The following is a 24,560-nucleotide window of genomic DNA, read 5'->3' on the forward strand; positions in this document are numbered from 1 at the left end:
TTAATAATTAATCTCTGAATTGGAATCATGTACTATCTTTATGAAGGGAAAATTCAGGATTATTGAGGGCATCATATCTTTCTTTCTCTTCCTCATGCAAAGAAGTCCAAGCATGGTGGTGGTGGTGGTGGTGGTGGTGGTGATGGTGGTGGTGGTGGTGGTGTGTGTGTGTGTGTGTGTGTGTGTGTGTGTGTGTGTGTGTATTTTCCAGCGCTTCTCTGGCATTTCAAATGAGTAAATTCTCTCGAAGTTTGGGTATCTGTCTAGTTCTGTTCATTAGTAGATTTCAAAAACTTTTGCCCTTGCATTATTTGGAGGTTTTGGTTAGAGTAGATCAATCAAGAAAAACCATTTTTGTTGTTCCATCATTTTGTTTTGTTGCCCAGTCTGTCCTCCAGTTGATTTGAGATCAACTGATGAACAGCAATGAATATGATTGTGTTTGTTAATATACAGGAGCAGTAAGTAGTACATTGATTGATTTATTATTGTAGCACTCTACTTTGTTCGATAAGCCCAGTGAACTGATTGATTTCTAGCTTATTACATGTATGTAGATAATACTATATCAAATTTTCTTGAACTTTTGTCAGAAAATGAGCAACTGAAACTCATTCTTTATATTCTACCACTCATTTTTAAATCTTAACTATCAGTCTACATGAAGTGAAATAGTTTTACTTTAAATTACTCCCTTCACCAAAGCTAAGGAACAGTAAAAAGGCAAGTTACTGTCAGTTTAAGGCCTTGAAATATAGAGTTTAGTCATCATTCAGTTTTTTGAAAAGTAATAAATAAACCTGATAATCAGTAAGCCGCACATAGAAGACCTGAAAGTGGGAAGGAGTCCTTTCAGAAGAGGGGCTTAGGCAGGAGAGGGAAGGGATGAGAGAGAGGAGATTTGGGGGTGTGGGAAGTGGCTAACAAGTATCTGGAGAGATAATGACTGATTCTTGGTGCCACTAGCGAGTCATTGAATATTTGGAATATTCCGAGAAACCTAGAGTCTGTAAGAAACAAATCACACTTAGGCATATCATAGGAACATTGCTCAACACAAGGTCCAGGGAGAGAGAATATTAAAGCAACTCCATGAAATGGTATATTTCTTTTACAGGAGCATCTGTAAAACTAAGAGCTGATTTAAACTGCAATCACTGGAATCAAAGACAATGTCTTTAAACCCCCCCCCCCAGGTTTTCCAGAGTAAAGCCTTCAAAGGTAAAATTTTTGAGCAAAGACTGAGAGAATGAGCTGAGCTACATAGGCACCAAGAGAAAATACTTTTAGTAGAGTTTTAGACAGAAGGAAAACAATCCCAAAAGCCTTTGCAGACTTGTGTCAAGAAGTACAACGTAACAGTATAGATTACAAGCAAATAACGACCAGGCATTGACTGTGCAAAGTGAGAATGGTGGCTTCTTAAAATTCAAGAAACCCAACAATGCGAAGGCACAGCAACAGAGAATGAAGAAATAGAAAATGGAGAGAAAGTGTGGAACCTTTTAAAAATGAAAGGAGCTGGACCTGGCGGCACACTCTCAGGAGGCAGAGGCAGGAGGATCACTGATTTGGAGGCCAGTCTGGTCTATGTAGTGACTGTGTCTACATGGCCAGCAGGAACTACATAGTGAGGCCTTGTCTCAAAAATGGTTTTCTAAATCAATCATCTAATAATACTATTACTACTTTTTTCTAATCATTAATTCATAGTCACATTTCTATGATAGTTTGTTTGGCGGGGAGCCTTTTAAGATTTTTTCTCTTTTTGAAATACCTTTCTGTTTACACAACTGTAGTACTTATTTCCATACACTGTTTCAGTAGGCATGCCCATGTGAATATTAAGTCTATTTTTAGAAAAAAATAGTTTCCTCTTTGGAATATTATGTTTTCTTCCATCTCTTTATTATTTTCTTCTGGAAACTTTATTTTCTGAGATTCCTATTCTATTCCCCATGCCCCTTGAATTTACATTTTTATTTCTCTGTATTATGCCAGCAGATTATCTCTATCTATGACATCTCAAGTTACCTCAGGTCTTTTAACCAAAAAGGTGTTACAAGTACCTACGAGCTATGTTTATAAATTTTGTTTCGATGATAATTTATCTCTAGCTTTATTGCTTTTAACAAATAAAGATCTCACACTATTTTTATATTTGCTATGGGATTGAGTTTCTATCTCTCAATTCTTCCTTGGCTCTTTTAAATATAAAGCGCTGAAATTACTACATGTTCATGATAGAGAAGTCACACAAACATACACATCTATAAAATGAATACATACAAAATTTTATCAGATGAGCCACACTATCGTATACCTACTTTCTGTTTATCATATGTTTAGTGTTGTGGAACCTTGTATGTTCTCTCCTCCACTTTGCTGGTAAGTCTTGGGGCAAAGAGAGGAAAATGAGGAGGAGGAAATCACTCCTTTCCAATGAACTTTTCATATACAATGTCTGCTTTGACTATCTTTTCCTCTCTTCCTTCTTTACTCTCACTCTTGTTCTTTCTTCTTTCCTCATTCCTCTATTTCTAGCTCATTTGTACTAAAAATGTAGAGTCAAGAAGTATGTTACATTTGTTTGTGTGTTGAATGTAAGCAGCATATTTGGTAAAAAATAAAATTTGAAGGTGACAGAATCATGTGAACTTGTGGATCACAACTCTCTTTGATTAGACTATCATGTTTGTCACACGCATTGTATTTATTTTGTCTTGCTAATATTTAACAAACAGAATGACAAAATTTTGTAAGGAAAATATTGTTGCATCTGATAAATGCTGTAAAATGGCATTTAAAATTCAAAAATGAAAATATAAAATATGAGACCAATCATATTGATTAATGGTACTATAAAAGTCCATTTAACATGTTGAATTATTACAAATGTTCACGTGAGAACAAAAATTAATGTATAAACTTGTAAGCATAATGAGCATATCAAAAGTCATCTGGATGCCAGTAACTCTGAATAGATTATGACATCCAAACTTCAAAAGGACATTTTAAGAAAGAAATGACAAAACTCTTCTATAGACATACATGAACGTGCCCTTTCTTTTAAAAGGCAATCAAATTCAGATAAGTGTAAGTGATATATAATGAATGTAATGCAGTATATGAAGCCATGTATCCATCCAGATATACTCCTTGGTTGGTGGTTTAGTCTCTGGGAGAACTGGGTGATCAGGCCAGCCTATGTTATTCTTCCAATGGAGTTGCAATCCCCCTCTGCTCCTCCAGTCCTTCTGCCAGCTCCCCCACCAGGTTCCCTGAGCTTAGTCTGATGGTTGGCTCCAAGCATCAACATCTGTATTGGTCAGTTGCTGGCCAGACCTCCCAAGGCACTATCATACCAGGTTCCTGTCAGCAAGCACCTCTTGACCAAGACAACAGTGTTGGGTTTGGTGTCTGCAGACATGATGGATCCCCAGGTGAGGCAGTTCCAAGTTGGCCGTTCCTTTGGTCTCTGTTCTGTATTTTTGACCTTATTATTACTTTGGACATGAAAATTTCTGGGTTAAAAACTTTGAGATGGGTGGGTGGCCCTGTCTCTCAACCAGGGGCCTTCCCCGTCTACTGGAGGTAGTCTCTACAGGTTCTATCTCTGCACATTTCAGCTAAAGTCATCTCCATTGGCTCTTGGGAGCGCCGTGTTTCCCTGGTGTCGAGGACCCTCCAGTGGCTATACTCAGTTCCTCATTCCCCCTGCTACATATTTTTGTTCAATTTTCTGACCCTCTGTACCTCTCTCACATCTCCTCCAGTTTCTGATACTGCCCCCCATTTCCTCCCTCTCCTTTCTCCTGCCCAAGTCCCCCTCTCCCTCCATCACTCATGATCATCCTGTTCCCCTCCTCAATGCAGAACTGAAGCATGAACACCCTGGTGCACTTCCTTCTAAGCTGCATATGGTCTGTGGGTTGTATTATGTACACTATGAGCTTTTGGACTAATATCCACTTATCAGTGAGTTTATACCATGTGTGTTCTTTGGTGTCTTGGTTACCTCATTCAGGATGATATTTTCTAGCTCTATCCATTTGCCTGTGAATTTCATGATGTCATTGTTTTTAATTGCTGAGAAGTCTTCCACTGTGTAAATGTACAACATTTTCTGTATCCATTCTTCTGTTGAGGGTTGTTTCAAACTTCTGGCTATTATAAATAAGGAGCACAATATATCCAAACTTATGGGACAAAATGAAAGCAGTAGTAATAGGAAAACTGATAGCCCAGAGTGCCTCCATAAAGAACCTGAATAGAGCATACACTAGTAGCTTAACAGCACATCTAAAAGCTCTTGAACAAAAAGAAGCAAATACACCCAAGAGGAGTAGACAGCAGAAAATAATCAAACTCACGGCTGAAGTCAACCAAGTAGAAAGAAAGAGAACTATACAAGGAATCAACAAACCAGGAGCTTGTTCTTTGAGAAAATCAACAAGATAGATAAGTCCTTAGCCAGAGTAACCAGAGAGTACAAAGACAGTATCTGAATTAACAAAATCTGGAATGAAAAGAGAGACATAACCACAGAAACAGAGGAAATTCAAAATTCATATCCTACTACAAAAGTCTATACTCAATAAAACTGGAAAACCTGGATAAGATGGAAGATTTTCTAGACAGATACCAGGTACCTGGTATCTGGATCAGTTAAATCAGGATTAAGTAAACTATCTAAATGGCTCCATAACACCTACGGAAGTAGAAGCAGTCATTAGAAGTCTCCTAACCAAAAACAAAACAAAACAAAACAAAACAAACAAAAAACAAAAAAACAGGACCAGATGGTTTTAGTGCAGAATTCTATTTGACCTTCAACGAAGATATACTACCAATATTTCTCAAACTATTACATATACTAGAAACAGAAGGAACACTACCCAATTCTTTCTATGAAGCCATAGTTACACTGACACCTAAACCACAAAAAGACCCAACAAAGAAAGAGAACTTCAGACCAATTTCTCTTATGAATATTGATGCAAAAATACTCAATAAGATTCTCAAAAACCAAATCCAAGAACACATCAAGATGATCATCCATCACGATCAAGTAAACTTCATCCCAGGGATACAGGGATGGTTCAATGTATAGAAATCCATCAATGTAATCCACTATACAAACAATGTCAAAGAAAAAAACCACATGATCATCTCATTAGATGTTGAAAAGGCCTTTGACAAAATACAACACCCATTCATGTTAAAAGTATCGGAGAGATTAGGAATTCAAGGTTCATACTCAAATGTAATAAAATCAATATACAGCAAACCAATAGCCAATCTCAAGCTAAATAGAGAGAAACTCAAAACAATCCCATTAAAATCTGGGACAAGACAAGGCTGCCCACAAACTAACTCACTCTCTCTCTCTCTCTCTCTCTCTCTCTCTCTCTCTCTCTCTCTCTCTCTTCAATATAGTACTCAAAGTTCTAGCCAGAGCAATTACACAACAAAAGGAGGAGGTCAAAGGGTTACAAACTGGAAAGGAAGAAGTCAACATATCACTATTTGCAGATGATATAATAGTATACATGAGCAGCACCAAAAATTCTACCAGAGAACTTCTACAGCTGATAATTTGATATCCAGCAAAGTGGCTGGATATAAATTTAACTCTAACAAATCAGTGGCCTTCCTCTACTCAAAGGATAAAGGGGCTGAGAAAGAAATTAGGGAAACGACATACTTCACAATAGTCCCAAATGATATAGAATATCTTGGTGTGACTCTAACCAAGCAAGTGAAAGATCAGTATGACAAGAACTTCAAATCCCTGAAGAAAGAAATCAAAGAAGATTTCAGAAGATGAAAAGATCTCCCATGCTCAAGGACTGGCAGGATTGACATAGTAAAAATGGCCATCTTACCAAAAGCAATCTACAGATTCAATGCAATCTACAGATTCAAAGCAATCCCCATCAAAATCCCAACTCAATTCTTCATAGAATTAGAAAGAGCAATTCTCAAATTCATTTGCAATAACAAAAAAACAAGGAGACTAAAATCTATTCTCAACAATAAAGAACTTCCAGGGGAATCATCATCCTGACCTCAAGCTGCACTACAGAGCAATAGTGATAAAACTTGCATGGTATTGGTACAGAGACAGGCAAGTAGATCAATGGAATAGAACTGAAGACCCAGAAATGAACTCACACACCAATGGTCATTTGATCTTTGACCAAAAAAGCTAAAGCATGCACTGGGAAAAGACAGCATTGTCAACAAATGGTGCTGGTTCAACTTGAAGTCTGCATGTAGAAGAATGCAAATTGATCTATTCTTATCTCCTTGTACAAAGCTCAAGTCCAAGTGGATCAAGAACTTCCACATAAAACCAGATACACTGAATCTAAGAGAAGAAGTGCAAAAGAACCTTGAACACATTGGCACAGGGAAGAATTTCCTGAACAGAACACCAACGGCTCGTGTTCTAAGATCAGCCTTTGAGAAATGGGAGCTGATAAAATTGAAAAGCTTCTGTAAGACAAAGGACACTTGTCAATAGGACAAAACAGCAATATTTTTATTCTTAATGGGTACAGAAAAATTGTAGAACAAGACTCAGTACATATTAACACATAATATATTAGCATATGATTGAATAAGGGAATGTTGAGTATTTTCAAAAATATATAGCAGCCAGATGTGATGGCATATACTTTTAATCTCAGTAGGCAGAGGTGGGTGAATATCTGTTAGTTTGAGAGCACAGTGGTCCACACAGGGAGATTCAAACTAGGCTAGGCTCCAAAGTGGCACCCCATTTCAGAAAAAAAAAAAACCTGAACAAATACATACATAATACATATCACTAAAGGCAAATTATTTAAAAATTTCTTCTTGAGGTCAACCATGAGAGAAGGAGTCTCACCCCAGCTACTACTGTGATTTTATTACCAATCCAAACCACAGGAATCAGCAAAGAAGAAATGAAAGTCATGACCATTAAAGCAGAAGAAATAAAAACTATATTTTAAATGATGCAATTACACGCATAAAAATTATGAAGGCTCTGCAATCAGAAGTGATGGATGAAGTCATGAACAGCAGTAGATGCAAGGTCAACAGTGTGTTTACATGAAGGAAAATGAAATTTTTAAATAACATTTAAAAATGCTTCCAAATACATACATATTTAGAAACAAATGCAACAGGAGACTTGTAAGGCAGGAAGTGCAAACATTATTGAGAAAAATATAAAGATCTAAATAAATTGAGGAATGTGCAATGGTCATTTTGGAAATGCTCCATGGTTGGAATATTGTTCATCTTTCCAACAATCAGCAGAAATTGTAAAATCTTAAGCAAAACTTCAAAATCTTCTTTGTGAATTTGATGGGCTAAGTATGTATACTATGTATGTCAATACAAAAATGTTGATAAGGAAATATTGACACCAAACAAAACTGAATATACTATGAAACAGTGTTATATTTGGATGAAAGACTTGATGGCACAGAGTTCATTTAAATTAACTTTTCTGCTCTGCAAAAATTCTACAAAGAAAATTAAAACAAAGAAACAAACAGACAAAGAACAACAAAACAAAGTCACAGACCAGGAGAAAATATTTATGACAGACACGCTTGATAAAAGACAGCTGCCCAAAATATATAAAAACTTTCAAGACTCAACAGTAAGAAAACAATACCATGTAAAAAGTGTGCCAAAGACCCAAACACTTACCAAACAAGACTCAGTAAATAAGTGCACGGGAAGAGACTCCACATCACTGTTGTTAGGGAAATGCAAGTTTGAATAATGAGACACCACTAGACGACCTTAAGGTACAATGGCCAGACTCTGGTATGATGACACCAACTGCTGCCAAGAGCGTAGGGTACCAAGAAGCCTCATTCATGGCTCAAAGTGGTGGATCAGGGGAAAACGTGTTAATGTTGAAGGTCGGTGAGAAATGTACCACTCTGGAGCTGTGGAGGGATGGCCCTGAGGAAGGTGGTGCACGGTCCTGCATGGTTTCTATGCCTTTACATTTTTTCCCGTGGATTTAAAATTCCTCAAAAATAATCTTTGCAGAAGAAAACTTACCCTGAAGATAATAAAGCCTCTCATAGAGTTATGAGAAGTAAGAGAATACAGTATTACTCGATATTCAAAGACAAATGCAATCTTAAAGCTTTTCCATGATCCCCTGACTTGTGACAATTGTGGCAACTCAGAAACAATGGGGAATGGATTATCTTTTCAGTACAGAATGCAAAGACAGTTGGGGAAATATGGGCCCTAATCTTATGCACTTGATTTTAGGTTGAGTGTAGCTTTAAATGTTAAAAATAAAGCAAACATTCAAAATATGACTTCCTATGACGTTGGGGACACAGGAGGAAAGTTTTATTCAGAAATGGAAAATATTGACAGAACAGACTAAATTAAAATGAGTAACCTTTGTTTAACAAAGACAATATAATAAAGTTAAAATAGAAGGCATAGATGGAGGAAATTATTTACACTATGCATAAGCAAAGGGTGATATACTAAGAATATAGATTCTTCTGCAAACCAACAAGCTGTTGACAAATGCCTTATAGTAAAAGGTATAAAAGAAATCCTCATGAGAATGAATTTGAATGGTCAATAAACATGTGAAAGTTTTTATACTTACATTATTCACCAGGGAAGTGCTAATCAAATGTACACTGTGACATCACAGTACCTAGAGTGGTTAAAACTGTAAAGACAGCATCAAATATTGGTTTGGATCATGGAGCAACGAGAATTCTCAGGCATTGCTGGAATTACTTTTTCACATTGCTGGGAATGGAACTCATATCACTGAATGCACGAGGCAAGCACCTACAATTGACTCACTATATATCCCACTCAGGCCTTGAGCTTGCGATAATTGTTGTGTCTAAACAGAGATGGGACTACAGGGGTGAACCACCAGGGGCAGCTCAGTACATCATCTATATTTGAAAACTATTCACAGTGGTTGCCAAGGTTAAATGCATTTTCACACTTTGACTCACAGTAAACCATTCTTATTTATATGGAAGTGTGAAAAACTTTTTTGTAGGAGTAGTATTCAAAATTCAAAGTGTTGGCACACACCTTTAATCCCAGTACTCCTGAGGTAGAAGCGGGCAGATCTCTGGAAGTTCAAGTTCAGTCTGGTCTATATCGAGAGTTTCAGGACAGCCAGGGTTGTGAAGAGAGACCATGTCTCAAAAACTCAAACCTGGAAAGCTCCAATGTTCCTCATATGGAGTATATGCAAAAAAAAAAACAAAAAAAAAAAACGCAAACATATGAAGGAAAGATACAAAACAATGGAAACAGGATACCGTAGACGAAACTTACCCAAGAAAGCTAGCAAAGGAAAATACTATCACAGAGAAATATGCTACTGGTTTTAATTTACTTCTTAAAAATTCTAAGAAAGGCAAAATATTGTATGTTAATAAAAGACAACATAGTTCCTAGGAAGAGATTTAAAACTAGTGAATAGCAAGGAGAACATGTTCGTTTAGGTACACGCTATTTATTCATCTAGATTCTGCTTACTGAATTATAGTACCTTGGTGACTCGTGCTGTATGTATACTGTGTGCTGTGCCCCTTGTAGATATTTATGACAGAATTTGTGTATTCAAAAGTCTTTATTCAAAACTAATATGCCATATTGTTCGTTTAAAAAATTACCTTTCACTGAAAATTAGCTCAGCAAATGTTGCAATTTCCAGTTGCTAGAAACTTGACATACAATGTAAAAGATACTTCACTGTAGGGCTGGAACTGAGAGCAAAGTGGAGTGCAACGCTAGAGTAGTACACACGGTGGCGCTGCAGTCTAAGGATTTGTATAACAAGGGGCTCCCAGGATGCCCAGGACGCCATTCCTGGGAATCAGAAGGGAGACATTTACTTAAGATATTGGGAGAAAGAACTACTAAAAGCAACTATTTCACCAAAACATCTGTGGGATTGAAACCGACAAGATTTAGAAGAAGCAGAGCCCTCTGGATAACTTCTAAACAATGGAGACAGCGCTAACAAAAACGTCAGAGAAAAGGCAAGTCATTTTCCTTGCTATATTGTTGCTTTTGTGGGAGGCTGGTTCTGAGGCAATTAGCTATTCCATGCCAGAAGAAACGGAGAGTGGCTACTTGGTGGCTAACCTGGCACAAGATCTGGGGCTCAGGGTTGGGGAACTGGCCACTAGAGGGGCACGAATCCATCACAATGGTAACAAAGAGCTCTTGCAGCTTGATGCAGAGAGAGGAAATTTGCTCCTGAAGGAAAAACCAGATCGCGAAGCACTGTGTGGGGCGACAGAACCCTGTGTGCTGCACTTCCAGATCATACTAGAAAACCCTGTGCAGTTCTTTCAAACAGACTTGCAGCTCACAGATATAAACGACCATTCTCCAGAGTTCCCTGACACAGAAATGGTGCTAAAAATTCAAGAAATTGCCCAGCCAGGAACTGTGTTTCCTCTGAAGGCAGCTCAGGACCCTGACATAGGGAGCAACGCTGTTCAGAACTACACAGTCAGTCCCAACCTCCATTTCCATGTGGTTACTCTCAGTCACTCAGATGGCAGGAAATACCCAGAGCTGGTGCTGGACAGAGCCCTGGACAGGGAGGAGCAACCTGAGCTCGCTTTAATCCTCACCGCTCTGGATGGGGGAGCTCCGCCCAAGTCTGGGACAACAACTGTTCGAATTGAAGTTGTGGACATCAATGATAATGCCCCCCAGTTTGTACAGTCACTCTATGCGGTGGATGTCCCTGAGAACAGCCCCCTCGATGCCTTAGTTGTCACAGTCTCTGCCAGGGATTTAGATGCTGGGATACATGGCAAGGTAGCCTACTCTCTGTTTCAAGGCAGGGGAGGTTCTCAACCATTTGTGATAGATGAAATCACAGGAGAAATTCGTCTTAAAGGGGCACTGGATTTTGAAACAACTTCATATTATAACATGGAAATTGTAGCCACAGACAGTGGCGGTCTTTCAGGAAAATGCACTGTAGCTATCCAGGTGTTGGATGTGAACGACAATGCCCCTAAGCTCACCATCTCTTCGCTCACTAGTTCCATTCCAGAAAATGCTCCTGAGGCCGTAGTTGCTGTTTTCAGTGTCTCTGACCCGGATTCTGGGGATAATGGGAGGATGGTGTGTTCTATTCAGAACGAACTTCCATTTCTTTTAAAACCCACATTCAAGAACTTTTACACCCTAGTGACAGAGAGACCCCTGGATAGAGAAAGCAGAGCTGAGTACAACATCACAATCACGGTCTCCGACCTGGGCACACCCAGGCTCACAACCCAGCACACTATAACAGTGCAAATGTCCGATATCAATGATAATGCTCCTGCCTTCACTCAAACTTCTTACACCTTGTTTGTTCATGAGAACAACAGCCCCGCCCTGCACATAGGCACCATCAGCGCCACAGACTCAGACTCTGGCTCCAATGGCCTTATCATCTACTCGCTGCTGCCGCCCCATGACCAGCAGCTGGGCCTTGCCTCGCTGATCTCTATCAACTCAGACAACGGGCAGCTGTTTGCGCTCAGGGCGCTGGACTATGAGGCACTGCAGGCCTTTGAGTTCCGCGTGGGCGCCACAGACGGAGGTTCGCCCGCGCTCAGTAGCCAGGCTTTGGTGCGCGTGGTGGTACTGGACGACAATGACAATGCGCCCTTCGTGCTCTACCCGATGCAGAATGCCTCTGCGCCTTGCACTGAGCTGCTGCCCAGGGCAGCGGAGCCTGGATACCTGGTCACCAAGGTGGTGGCTGTGGACCGCGACTCTGGCCAGAATGCCTGGCTGTCGTTCCAACTGCTCAAGGCCACGGAGCCCGGGTTGTTCAGCGTGTGGGCGCACAATGGCGAGGTGCGCACCACCAGGCTGCTGAGCGAGCGTGATGCGCCCAAGCACAGGCTGCTGCTGCTGGTCAAGGACAATGGAGATCCTCCGCGCTCTGCTAGTGTCATGCTGCAAGTGCTAGTAGTGGATGGCTTCTCTCAGCCCTACCTGCCTCTGCCAGAGGTGGCGCTCAACCCCACACAGGAAGAAGACATGCTCACTCTCTATCTGGTTATTGCCTTGGCTTCTGTGTCTTCGCTTTTCCTCTTGTCTGTGCTGCTGTTTGTGGGGGTGAGGTTGTGCAAGAAGGCCAGGGAGGCTTCTCTGGGTGACTGCTCTATTCCTGAGGGACACTTTCCTAGCCATCTGGTGGATGTCAGTGGTGCGGGGACCCTATCCCAGAGTTATCATTATGAGGTCTGTCTGACTGAGGACTCTGGGACCTCAGATTTCAAGTTCATGAACCCCATTATTCCTACTAGTCTCCTTCAGGACTCCTAACTAACCGCAGTGTCGGGAAGATCTACAGTTCTATAACTGAATCAGAATTAGTGTCTTGGTTAATATTTCTCTTTTTGCATTCAATAATCTTTTCTTGAGACAAAATATTTCTATGTTTATTTTAGCTTCTTATTTTATCAATTCAATCTTAGTGTATCATTTCCTTACACTAATTCGTGAAGGGAATAAGTAAATTTTTTGTGTTTCTATGGTCATCTGAAATACTATTCTTAGGAATAATTTCTTCATCTGCTTTTATAACTATATTTTGAAATCTACTCCCTTCAAATTGTATCGTGTTGAGGCTATGCATATTTCTATCTAGGTAGTATTCACTGATTTTCGCTTTCATTGCTGTGTATTAACTGTGCAAAGTACAGCGTTTATTGTGACATTTCCAGAGATATTGTACATACCACACCATGATAACCTTCTCCTAATTACCACCTTCTATAATCCCACTGCTTCCTCCCCATCAATTTCCTAAAAGCCCTACTTTGCTTTCAGGTGTTTCTTGTGTTAGAGTGCGATAATTGAGCCTAAATGATCTGAAGTTTCATTTATTCCTGAAAATGCTAATTTCATTTTTTCTTGATGCCTGAGTAAAGCAACCTCATGTGCGTGTGCGTGTTTTCCTTGCCCGCACATCTACTACATATAATGGTAAAGCAGCTTTGATCAAGTGTGAACGTAAGATACAGTCACCGGTCATATTTTACATCTTTTGTACACAGACTGACCTGCCACTTGATTTGTTACATTTACTGACTATTACAATTACTATTTTAAGACTTTGTTTGCTTGTATACAAGCCTAAATTGCTACTGCAATGTACCAGAAATGACATTTCTTGACTTAAGCCATTGCAGGTCCCGGAGTATGCTTTCATTTTGCATGAGCAGACATTTAGGAAGGCATGTGTTTGGATGATAAGTTCATTTGTAAATCCTGGATGTAAATAAGAGCACATTAAACTTTCAACAGAATTTGCAGGTGAATGACTTTTGTGTGTTTTAGTCTTTTATTATTAACACTTAATTGCCATAAATAGGGTGACTTACAGCAAGTATTTTTGTTGCTTCCTATCAAATGGTTCCTTTCTTCCTATTGCAATGTGTTGTGATATACTAATTTGGGGGGATGAAAACCGTCAATCCACAGCAATATTTTACCTACAACATTTTAATTAAATGGTGTGCAAATATAGAAATTTATATTGGAGGAAAACAATAACATTGGGGAAGTTTAAATTTTCTACAACTAAAAATAACATGTGGAATCAGACAATACCACAGAATATGGCTATTTTGTGTTAAATAAAAAAATGACTTTCATATAATAAACCATCAAACCATTATTCCTTGGTAAATTTTAATTAAAATCCATTTTCATATTTTATTACCCAGAAATATCTGTTAGAATTTGAAATGTTTTGTTTAAAAGAAAAATAATTGAATTTATCAAAATTTGAAAATTATTTTGGAAGCTCTAGAAAGACAAGAATTTAATGTTGAATATGTTCTCAATCATCAACCAGTGTAGTTGTATTGCTATAACCGCACTTAAGTGCTTACAGGAGCAGAGGAATTACTTCTAATGCTGAAAGCTCCCCGGTACCGAAAATTTTACATAAATGGCAATTAAAGGCATGAACTCAAAATAATCAGAAAAAAATCTTTCCAAGTTCAGCCTAAACACTTTGTATAAAACTCTTAATTAGAATTTCATCATTTTATACTCATCCTCATTTTCTGGGAAATTATGTAATTCATATAGGACGATTTCTCTGTGTAGCCTTGACTGTCCTGGAACTCACTTTGTAGACCAGGCTGGCCTGGAACTCAGAAATCAGCCTGCCTCTGCCTCCCAAGTGCTGGGATTAAAGGTGTCTTCCACCATGCTTGGCTTAGGACAATTATTTTTAAAAGGCACTATACCATATGATATCAAACTAAAGTTGGAAGGCCTAAATGCTGATGACCCATTTACATCTTCTTTTTGATGTTTGTAGATATGATTTCAATGTTTTCAACTGTTAATATTCAACAAACAGAATACTTATTTTAAGATATACTTCCTTGTTGTGTCTCCCTTTTCATTTCTGATTTTATTCATTTGGATATTCTCTCTGTGACCTCTGGTTAGTCTGGCTAAAGGTTTATCTCTCCTGTTGATTTTCTCAAAGAACCAGCTCCTGGTTTTGTTTTTTCTTTGTATAGTACTTTTTGTTTGTATTTGATTGATTTCAGCCCCAAGTTTCATTAATTCCTGCTGTCTACTCCTTCTGAGTGTACCTACATCCTTTTGTTCTAGAGTCTTTAGGTGTAATGTCAAGCTGTCAGTGTAAGCTCTATTCAGTTTCTTTTTGGAGGCACTTAGAGCTATGAGATTTCCTCTAACCCCTGATTTCATTGTGCTTCATAAGTTTTGGTCATTTTCATTAAATTATAAAAAGCTTTTAATTTCTTTCTTTACTTCTTCCTTGACCATGTTAGCATTGAGTAGAGTTTTGTTCAGCTTCCATGTATATGTGTGCTTTCTGTTGCTTTTGTTGGTATTCAAGACCAGCCTCAATCCCTGGTGATCTGATAGGATGCATGGGATTATCTCAGTGCTCTTGTATCTGTTGAAGCCTGCTTTGCAACCAATTATATGGTCAATTTTGGAGAAGGTACCATGAGGTGCTGAAAAGAAGGTATACTCTCTTGCTTTAGGATGAAGTGTTCCACAAATATCTGTTAGGTCCATTTAGTTCATAACTTCTGCTAGTTTCACTGTGTCTCTGTTCAGTTTCTGTTTCCATGATCTGCCCATTGATGAGAATGGGGGTTGAAGTCTCCCACTATTATTGCATGGGCTTTAATAAATTTTCTGTTATAAATGTGGGTGCCCTTGCATTTGGAGCATAGATGTTCAGAATTGAGAGTTCATCTTGGTAGACTTTTCCTTTGACCAGTATGAAGTGTCCTTCCTTATCTTTTTTGATAACTTTTGGTTGAAAGTTTATTTTATTCAACATGAGAATGGCTACTCCAGCTTGTTTCTTGGGACCATTTGCTTGGAAAATTGTATTCCAAAATTTTATTCTGAGGTAGTGTTTGCCTTTGGTATTGAGGTGTGTTTCTTGTATGCAGCAAAATGTTGGGTCCTTTTTACCTATCCAGTCTGTTAGTCTATGTCTTTGTTGGGGAATTGAGTCCATTGATATTAAGAGATATTAAGGAAATGGTACTTCCTGTTATTGTTGTTGTTCATCCAATTAACTCTCGGAAATCTATATTTAAATTTCTTAGTCCCTAACTAGTGTTTCCTCTGCCCCTTTGGTTACTCTTTACAGCATTAATATTAAATGAAAATTTCAAGATAGAAATTCACTCATTCATTTTCAAAACATAATTCTATATAGTATATACTACCCTAATTTTTCTACAAACAACATCAATTCAGAAATTTTAATTATTTTCTCAAAAACTCATGATCCCATTTTATTTTTTATTGGTTATTTTATTTATTTACATTTCAAATGTTATTATCTTTCCCAGTTTCTCCTCCACACACCTCACATTCCCTCCCCCTTCTCCTCTCCCTGTTTCTATGAGGGTGCTCCCCCTCACCCACCCACTCCCACCTCAGTGCCCTAGCATTCCGCTTCACTGGATCATCAAGCCTGCATAGGACCAAGGGGCTTCACTCCCATTGACATCATATAAGGCAATCCTTTGCTACATATGCAGCTGGAGCCATTGGGTCCCTCCTTGTGCACTCTTTGGTTGGTGGTTTAGTGCTTGGGAGCTTTGGGGGGTCCTACTGGTTAATAGTGTTGTTCTTCCTATGGGATTGCAAACTCCTTCAGCTCCTTCAGGCCTTCCCCTATCTCCTCCATTGGGGTCCCCATACTCAGTCCAATGTTTGGCTGCATGCATCTGAATCTGTATTAATCGAACTCTGGCAGAGCCTCGCAAGGGACAGCTATGCCAGGCTCCTTTTAGAAAGCACTTCTTGGCATCAGCAATAGTGTCTGGGTTTGGTATCTGCAAATGGGATATATCCCTAGGTGTGGCAGTCTCTGGATGTCCTTTCTTTCAGTCTGTGCTCCACTCTTTGTCCCTGCATTTCCTTTTGATGGGAACAATTGTGGATTAATATTTTTGAGATGGGTGGGTAGCCCCATCCCTCAACTGGGGGACTTTGCCTATCCACTAGGTATGATCTCTACAGGTTCAATCTCTTTATTTTGGGGTATTTTGGCTAATGTCATTCCTGTTGGGTCCTGGGAACCTCTTGGGTCCCTGACATCTAGGACTTTCTAGTGGCTAACCCCAGCTCCCCATCACCCAGTGCTGCACACCTCTGTTCAAATTCTTGACCCTCTATACTTCTTCCTGTCTCCTCCTGCATCTGATCCTGACCCCCTTTTCCCTCCTCCTCCACTCTCCCTCTCTGATCCCTCTCTTCCTTTAACACCTGTGGTTATTTTCTTCCACCTTCTGAGTAGGACTTAAGAATCCACCCTTTGGTCTTCCTTCTTCTTGGGTTTCATATAGTCTATGAGTTGTAATGTGGGTATTCTGAAATTTTTGGCTAAAATCCACTTATCAGTGAGTACATACCATGTGTGTACTGTTATGTCTGGGTTGCCTCACTCAGGATGATATTTTCAAGTTCCATCCATTTGCCTTTGAATTTCACGAAGTTATTGTTTTTAGTGCTGGAGTAGTACTCTATTGTGTAAATGTACCACATTTTTTGTATTTGTTCCTTTGTTGAGGGAAATCTGGGTTATTCCCACCTTCTGGCTATTATAAATAAGGCTGCTATGAACATAGTAGAGGAGCATGTGTCCCTGTTATATGTTGGAGAATATTTTAGGTATATGCACAGGAGTGGTATAGCTGGGTCCTCAGGTAGAAGTATTTCCAATTTTCAGAGGAACTGCTAAACTGATTTTCAGAATGGTCATAGCAACTTGCAATCACACCGGCAATGAAGGAGTGTTCCTCTTTCTCCACATCTGCTGGCACCTGAGATTTTTAATCTTAGTCATTCTGACTGGTGTGAGGTGGAATGTCAGGGTTGTTTTGATTTGTTCTGATGACTAAAGATGTTGAACATTTCTTTAAGTACTTCTCAGTCATTCAAGATTCTTCAGTGGAGAATTCTTTGTTTATCTCTGTACCCATCTTTGATAGGATTATTTAGTCCTCTGGAGTGTAAGTTCTTTGTATATGTTGGATATAGCCCTCTATTGGATGTAGGGTTGGTATACAATAGTATACATAAATGATTCTAAAATGTTCATAAGAGAACTCCTACAGGTGATAAACAACTTCAGCAAAGTGGCTGGGTATAAAATTTAACTCAAACCAATAAGTAGCTTTCCTCTACTCAAAGTATAAATGGACTAAGAATGAAATTATGGAAATTACACCATTCACAATAGTCACAAATAATATAAAATATCTTGGTTTGACTCTAACCAAGCAAGTGAAAGACATGTATGACAAGAACTTCAAGTCCCTGAATAAAAAAATCAAAGAATACCTCAGAAGATGGAAAGATATCCCATGTTTATGGATCAGCAGAATTAACATAGTACAAATGGCCATCTTACCAAAAGCAATCTACAGATTTAATGTGATCCCCATCAAATTCCCAACTCAGTTCTTCAGAGATATAGAAAGATCCATTCTTAAATTCATCTGGAATAACAAAAAACATCAGGATAGTGAAAACTATTCTCAACAATAAAAGAACTTCTGGGGGAATCGCCATCCCTGACCTCAAGCTGGACTACAGAGCAATAGTGATAAAAGCTGTATGGTATTGGTACAGAGACAGGCAAGTAGATCAATGGAATAGAATTGAATATCTTGAAATGAACCCACACAACTATGATGACTGGATTTTTGACAAAGGAGCCAAAACCATTCAGTGGGGAAAAAAAGACAGCATTTTCAACAAATGATACTGGTTAAACTAGTGGTTAGCATGTAGAAGAATGCCAATTGCCAGGCAGTGGTAGCACATGCCTTTAATCCCAGCACTTGGGAGGCAGAGGTAGAGGCAGGCAGATTTCTGAGTTTGAAGCTAGCCTGGTCTACAGAGTGAGTTCTAGGACAGCCAGGACTACACAGAGAAACACTGACTCAAAAAACAAACTGAGAGAGAGAGAGAGAGAGAGAGAGAGAGAGAGAGAGAGAGAGAGAGAGAGAGAGAATGCAAATTGATCCATTCTTATATCTTATACAAAGCTCAAGTCCAAGTGGATCAAGGACCTTTACATAAAACCAGATACACTGAATCTAATAGAAGAGAAAGTGGGAAAGAATCTAGAATATGTTGGCACAGCTAGAAATTTCCTGAACAGAACACCAATGATTCATGCTCTAAGATCAGCAATTGACAAATGAGACCTCATAAAAATGCAAAGCTTCTGTAAGGCAAAGGACACTGTCAATGGGACAAAACAGCAGCCCACAGATTGGGAAAAGATATTCACAATCCAATTCTAATGCTTATGCTAATACAATGGTTTTATTGTTTAAAGTATTGGCCTCTTGGAGTAGGCTCAGAACAAACCCAGCACCATATTCTCAGCACACAGGAGATTTATTACCCCAATGAGGAAAGCAGGAGCAGGACTGCCTCTGGGTTGGGTAAAGGCAGACTGAAAGCAGCAGGTGTTTCTATTGGGGTGGATTTTTACAGAGAAAGGGGAAGAAGTATGTATTAACATGAGTTGGTATATATTTATTGTCCTTGTTATCCAAAGAATGAATTTTGATTGTTAGAGCTTGGTATTTTGTCTCAGGGATGAATCAGTAGCCAAATATGGTAATAGACCTTGGGAGCTAGCTTTATGAATGTAATCTAATGGCTTGGCAATTGAGAAGTAGAGAGAAAGGGCAAGACCTGCCAGAACCATGTGTGCTATGCTCAGGCCTATTAGATAGTTTGTAGAGAGAATATCTTGTACATTGTATGGATACATCATCTGCCAGTTAAAAGGCCTATGGCCTATGACTTAAGCAGGAAATGGAAGGTGGGATATCCAGGAAGAGAAAGAATTGTAGAACAAGGACAGGTGGGAGATTGGCCTGTGAAGATATAAGGAGATGTATGGTACCTGAGCACAGGTAACCAGCCCAGTAGCAGAATGTAGGTTAAATAAAGGAGTTATCTTGTTATAATTCTAGTCAGAGAAGAGCCTACGTATATAGCCAGGGTATTTGTAAGTATATTTCGAGTCTGAGTTTTTTTTCTTTTTCTGGAAACATGAGACTGGGAGACAGAACTACAACTAAATACAACAACGCCCTTCATTAGTCATACACTTAGTAACTACAGTATATTTTCACTGCTCTTCTGTCATGCTACAAATGCTGTTGATTGTAAGTGTGGTGTCAGCCAGCTTCTCTGTATTTGTATGTAAAACCCCTTTCCTTCTAAACTGGATTTCCTCCAAAACAGAGAAGTGATAAATTTCATTTTCTTTTAGATTATTTCATTTATTCATCATATTTTATATATGCATTTCAGAACCTGGTATAGGCTTAGACTTTTTAAAAACCTACTTTAAATAAGGAATTTTAAATGCTTTGACCCCCCCCCTCTTTTAGTGTACTATTCAAAGGTGAGGGAGAAAAGATGGTAAATGGAACAAGGAGATGTAGATATGTTTAGAAGTAGTTCTTTGGGGTAATTCGCATCTCCATTTGTCAGGATACCAGCAGTCCAGTTCAGTCACGTCAGGATAATTTGATCCTTCAAATGCAATTCATATATATATATACATATATATATATATATATATATATATATATATATATATATCCTGTAATGGCTATTCCTGGTTTTCAACTTGACTATATGTGGAATGAACTATAATCCAGAATTGGAGGGCTCACCTGTAATCCAGATCTTGGGGCTGGAAGAAACACGTTTCTGACCTGGATCTTACCATGGAGATGTTAATGCATAGTGGCCATGAAAAGCTTAATCCCAGGCAAGGTAGTCCGTGTCTTAAATCCCAGGAGACTAATGCAAGGAGATCCCTGAGTTCAAGGTCAGCCTGGGACAAAACAGGTACCAGATCCAGGCACAGTGGTACATAGCTTTAATCTGGGCTACACCTTCTGCTGGAGACCTACATAAGGACATTGAAAGAAGGAAGATTTGAGAGCCTGGGACAGGATCCTTCTGGTTTCCATCTGCACCCAGAACTGATCTTGTGCCACAGCGCTCCATAGCCAAATACTGTCAGGAGAGAGCTAGTCTCCAAGGAATGCCGAAACCACCTGTAAGCACAGGTAAGATCAATACTTCTGCTCAAATTCCTGGCCCAAGAGGGACCTTCCTAGAGCCATTAGGACACAGGAACCAAAGAACATCCAGGAACAGGATCCTTCTGGTTTCTATCTGTACCCCAGAGCTGACCCTGTGCCACAGCTCTCCATTCTTAAATTCTACCTGGAAAAAAATGGTCTCCCAGTAGTACTAGCACACAGGCTTGCAGGAGGGACAAGCCACAATCAAGACAGCAAGACCAACTAACACTAGAGATAACCAGATGTCAAGAGGCAAGGGCAAGAACATAAGAAGTAACCAAAGCTTCTTGGCATTATCAGAAACCAATTCTCCCACCACAGTGAGCACCGGATACCCCAACGCACCAGAAAAGCAAGATTCTGATTTAAAATCACATCTCATGCTGAGTCGGTGCCCTGAGTAGACCTTGGGTGCTAGCTCCACACCCAAGCCCAAAACACCCAGAGGAAACTTGACTTACAGGTGTTCTAACATGATCATAGGATCACAGGATCTCTGGAGCTTGGTCACAACAAGATTTCAGGAGCCCAGAGGCAGCTTGACTCCCAGGAGCTCTTACATCTAGGATCTCAGGATCACAGGATCTCAGAGACAGCTGGACTCTGAGGAGATCTGACACAACCAAGATAAAAGGAGGGGCAGGTTCCAGTCAGAGACAGTGAGTTCAGGTAGCACTAGAGATACCAGATGGTGAAAGGCAAGTGCAAGAATGTAAACAACAGAAACCAAGGTTACTTGGCATCATCAGAACCCAGTTCCCCACCATAGCAAGTCCTGGATACACCATCACACTGGAAAAGCAAGGTTCAGATTTAAAATCACTTCTCATGAGGTTTATAGAGGACTTTTAAAAGGACGTAAATAATTCCATTAAAGAAATACAGAAGAACAAAGGTAAACAGGTAGAAATCCTTAAAGAGGAGACACAAAAATCTCTTAAAGAATTACAAAATTCATAACCAAACAGGTGAAGGAATTGAACAACACAATCCATGATCTAAAAATGAAAGCAAAAACAATAAAGAAATCACAAAGCAAGACTACCCTGGAGATAGAAAGCCTATGAAAGAGATCAGGAGTCATAGATGCAAGTATCACCAACAGAATACAAGAGCTAAAAGACAGAATATCAACTGCAGGAGATACAATAGAAAACTTGACACAACAGTCAAAGAAAATGAAAAAGCAAAAAGCTCCTAACACAAACCATCCAGGAAATCCAGGACACAATGAGAAGAACAAACTTAAGGATAATAGGTATAGAAGAGAGCTAAGAATCCCAACTTAAAGAGCCTGTAAATACCTTCAACAAAATTATAGAAGAAAACTTCCCTAACCTAAAGATACCCATGAAAACACAGGAAGCCTACAGAACTCCAAATAGACTTGACCAGAAAAGAAATTCCTCCAGTTATATAATAATCAAAACACTAAATGCACAAAACAAAGAAAGAATATTAAAAGCAGTAAGGATAAAAAAGTCAAGTAATTTATAATGGCAGGCCTACCAGAATTATACCAGACTTCACCAGAAACTTCAAAAACCAGAAGATCCTGGGCAGATGTCATATCGACCCTAAGAGAACACAAATGCCAGCCCAGGATACTATACCCAGCAAAACTCTCAATTACCATAGACAAAGAAACCAATATATCCCATGACAAAAACAAATTTACACAATATTTTTTCACAAATCACGACCTTCAAAGGATGATAGATCAAAAACTCCAAAGCAATGGGGAAAGTACACTCTGAAAAAAAAATCAAGAAAACAACTTTCTTTTAACAAACCAAAAAGACAACAACCACATAAACATAATTCCACCTCTAAGAACAAAAATAACATGAAGTAACAACCACTTTGCTTAATATCTTGTAATATCAATGGACTCAATTCCCCAATAAAAAGACATAGACGAACAGACTGGAAACGTAAACAGGACCCAATATTTTTCTGCATACAGGAAATGCACCTCAGTGACAAAGGTAGACAATACTTCAGAGTAAAAGGGTGTACATTTTTTTCCAAGCAAATGGTTCCAAAAACAAGCTGGAATAGCCATTCTAATATCAAATAAAATAGACTTTCAACCAAAAGTTACAAATATATATATATATATATATATATATATATATATATATATATATATGGAAGGACATTTCATACATATCAAAGAAAAAATCTACCAAGATGAACTCTCAATTCTGAACTTCTATGCTCCAAATGCAAGGGTACCCACATTAATAAAAGAAATTTTACTAAAGCTCAAAACACAAATGGCACCTCACACAATAATTGTGGAGGACTTCAACATTCATTCCACTCTCAGCAATGGACAGACCATGGAAACATAAACTAAACAGAGATGCATTGAAACTAACAGAAGTCTTGAACCAAATGGATTTAATAGATTATAGATAGATAGATAGATAGATAGATTATAGATAGATAGATAGATAGATAGATAGATAGATAGATAGATAGATAGATAGATAGATAGGGAGGGAGAGAGAGAGAGAGAGAGAGAGAGAGAGAGAGAGAGAGAACATTTCATCCTAAAACAAAAGAATATACCTTCTTCTCAAAACCTCATGGTACCTTCTCCAAAGTTGACCATATAATCAGTCAAAAAACAGGCCTCAACAGATACAAGAAGATTGAAATAAACCCATACATCCTATCATATCACTCAGACTAAGACTGGTTTTCAATAACTACAAAAACAACAGAAAGCCGACATACACATAGAAGCTGAACAATGCTCTACTTGGTGATAAATGGTCAAGAAGAGAAATAAAGAAAGAAATTAAATACTTTTTAGAATTTAATGAAAATGAAGGCACATCATTCCCAAACTTATGAAACACAATGAGAGCAATGCAAGGAGGAAAACTCATGACTCTAAGTGACTCCAAAAGAAACTGAAGAGAGCTTACATTAGCAGCTTGAAAGCACATCTGAAAGCCCTAAAACAAAAAGAAGCAAATACACCCAAGAGGAGTAGATGGCAGGAAATAATCAAATTCAGGGCTGAAATCAACGAAGTAGAAAAAAAAGAACTATACAAAGGATTTTCTCTCTGGTGATTGTCTAAGGTGGGTCCACTCAGAAGTGTACAAGCCAAAGAAGCAGCAGAGAAGCTGGGACAGGGTCTTATGGGCCTACATCTGCACCCAATAGGTGGGGCTGTTCCACAACCCTCAGGTCTTGCTAGGGGAGAGCTTGTGTCCAGGGAGTCTAGACATAGGCTTACAGATTCACAGGAGGAACAAGCTCCAGCCAGAGACAGGAAGAACATCTAACACCAGAGATAACCAGATGGGAAAGGCAAATGTAAGAATCTTACCAACGGAAACCAAAACTACCTGGAATCTTCAGAACAAAAAACTCTCACCACAGAAAGTCCTGGATACCCCAACACACCAAAAAAACAAGACTCATATTTAAAATCATATCACATGATGCTCACAGAAGATTTTAAGAAGGACATAAATAACTCCCTTAAAGAAATACAGGAGAACACGGGTAAAGAGCTAGAAGCCCTTAAAGAGAAACACAAAAATGCCTTAAAGAATTACAGGAAAACATAACCAAACAGGTGAAGGAATTGAGCAAAACCTTCCAGGATCAAAAAATGGAAGTAAAAACAATAAAGAAATCAAAAAAAGGAGACAACTCTGGAGATAGAAAACCTAGGAAAGAAGTCAGGAGCCATAGATGCAAGCATCACCAACAGAACACAAGAATCTCATGTGCAGAAGATGCCATAGAAAACACTGACACAACAATCAAAGAAAATGCAAAACACAAAAAGCTCCTAACCTAAAACATCTGGGAAATGCACAACACAACAAGAAGACTAAACCTAAG

At 38.9% G+C, this 24,560-nt stretch overlaps 1 protein-coding gene across 1 annotated transcript; it reads left to right on the plus strand.

Moving 5' to 3' along the window:
- The first annotated feature begins 9,899 nt into the window (after positions 1–9,899).
- LOC110284914 (protocadherin beta-8) lies at positions 9,900–13,528 on the plus strand. Its single transcript, XM_021150911.3, has one exon. It carries the CDS (start codon positions 10,021–10,023, stop codon positions 12,358–12,360), a length of 2,340 nt encoding a protein of 779 aa, XP_021006570.1. The 5' UTR covers positions 9,900–10,020; the 3' UTR covers positions 12,361–13,528.
- The last annotated feature ends 11,032 nt before the right edge of the window (positions 13,529–24,560 follow it).

This window comes from Mus caroli, unplaced genomic scaffold, assembly GCF_978045245.1.
Source record: "Mus caroli unplaced genomic scaffold, Mus_caroli_1 scaffold_19, whole genome shotgun sequence".
Taxonomy (NCBI): Eukaryota; Metazoa; Chordata; class Mammalia; order Rodentia; family Muridae; genus Mus; species Mus caroli.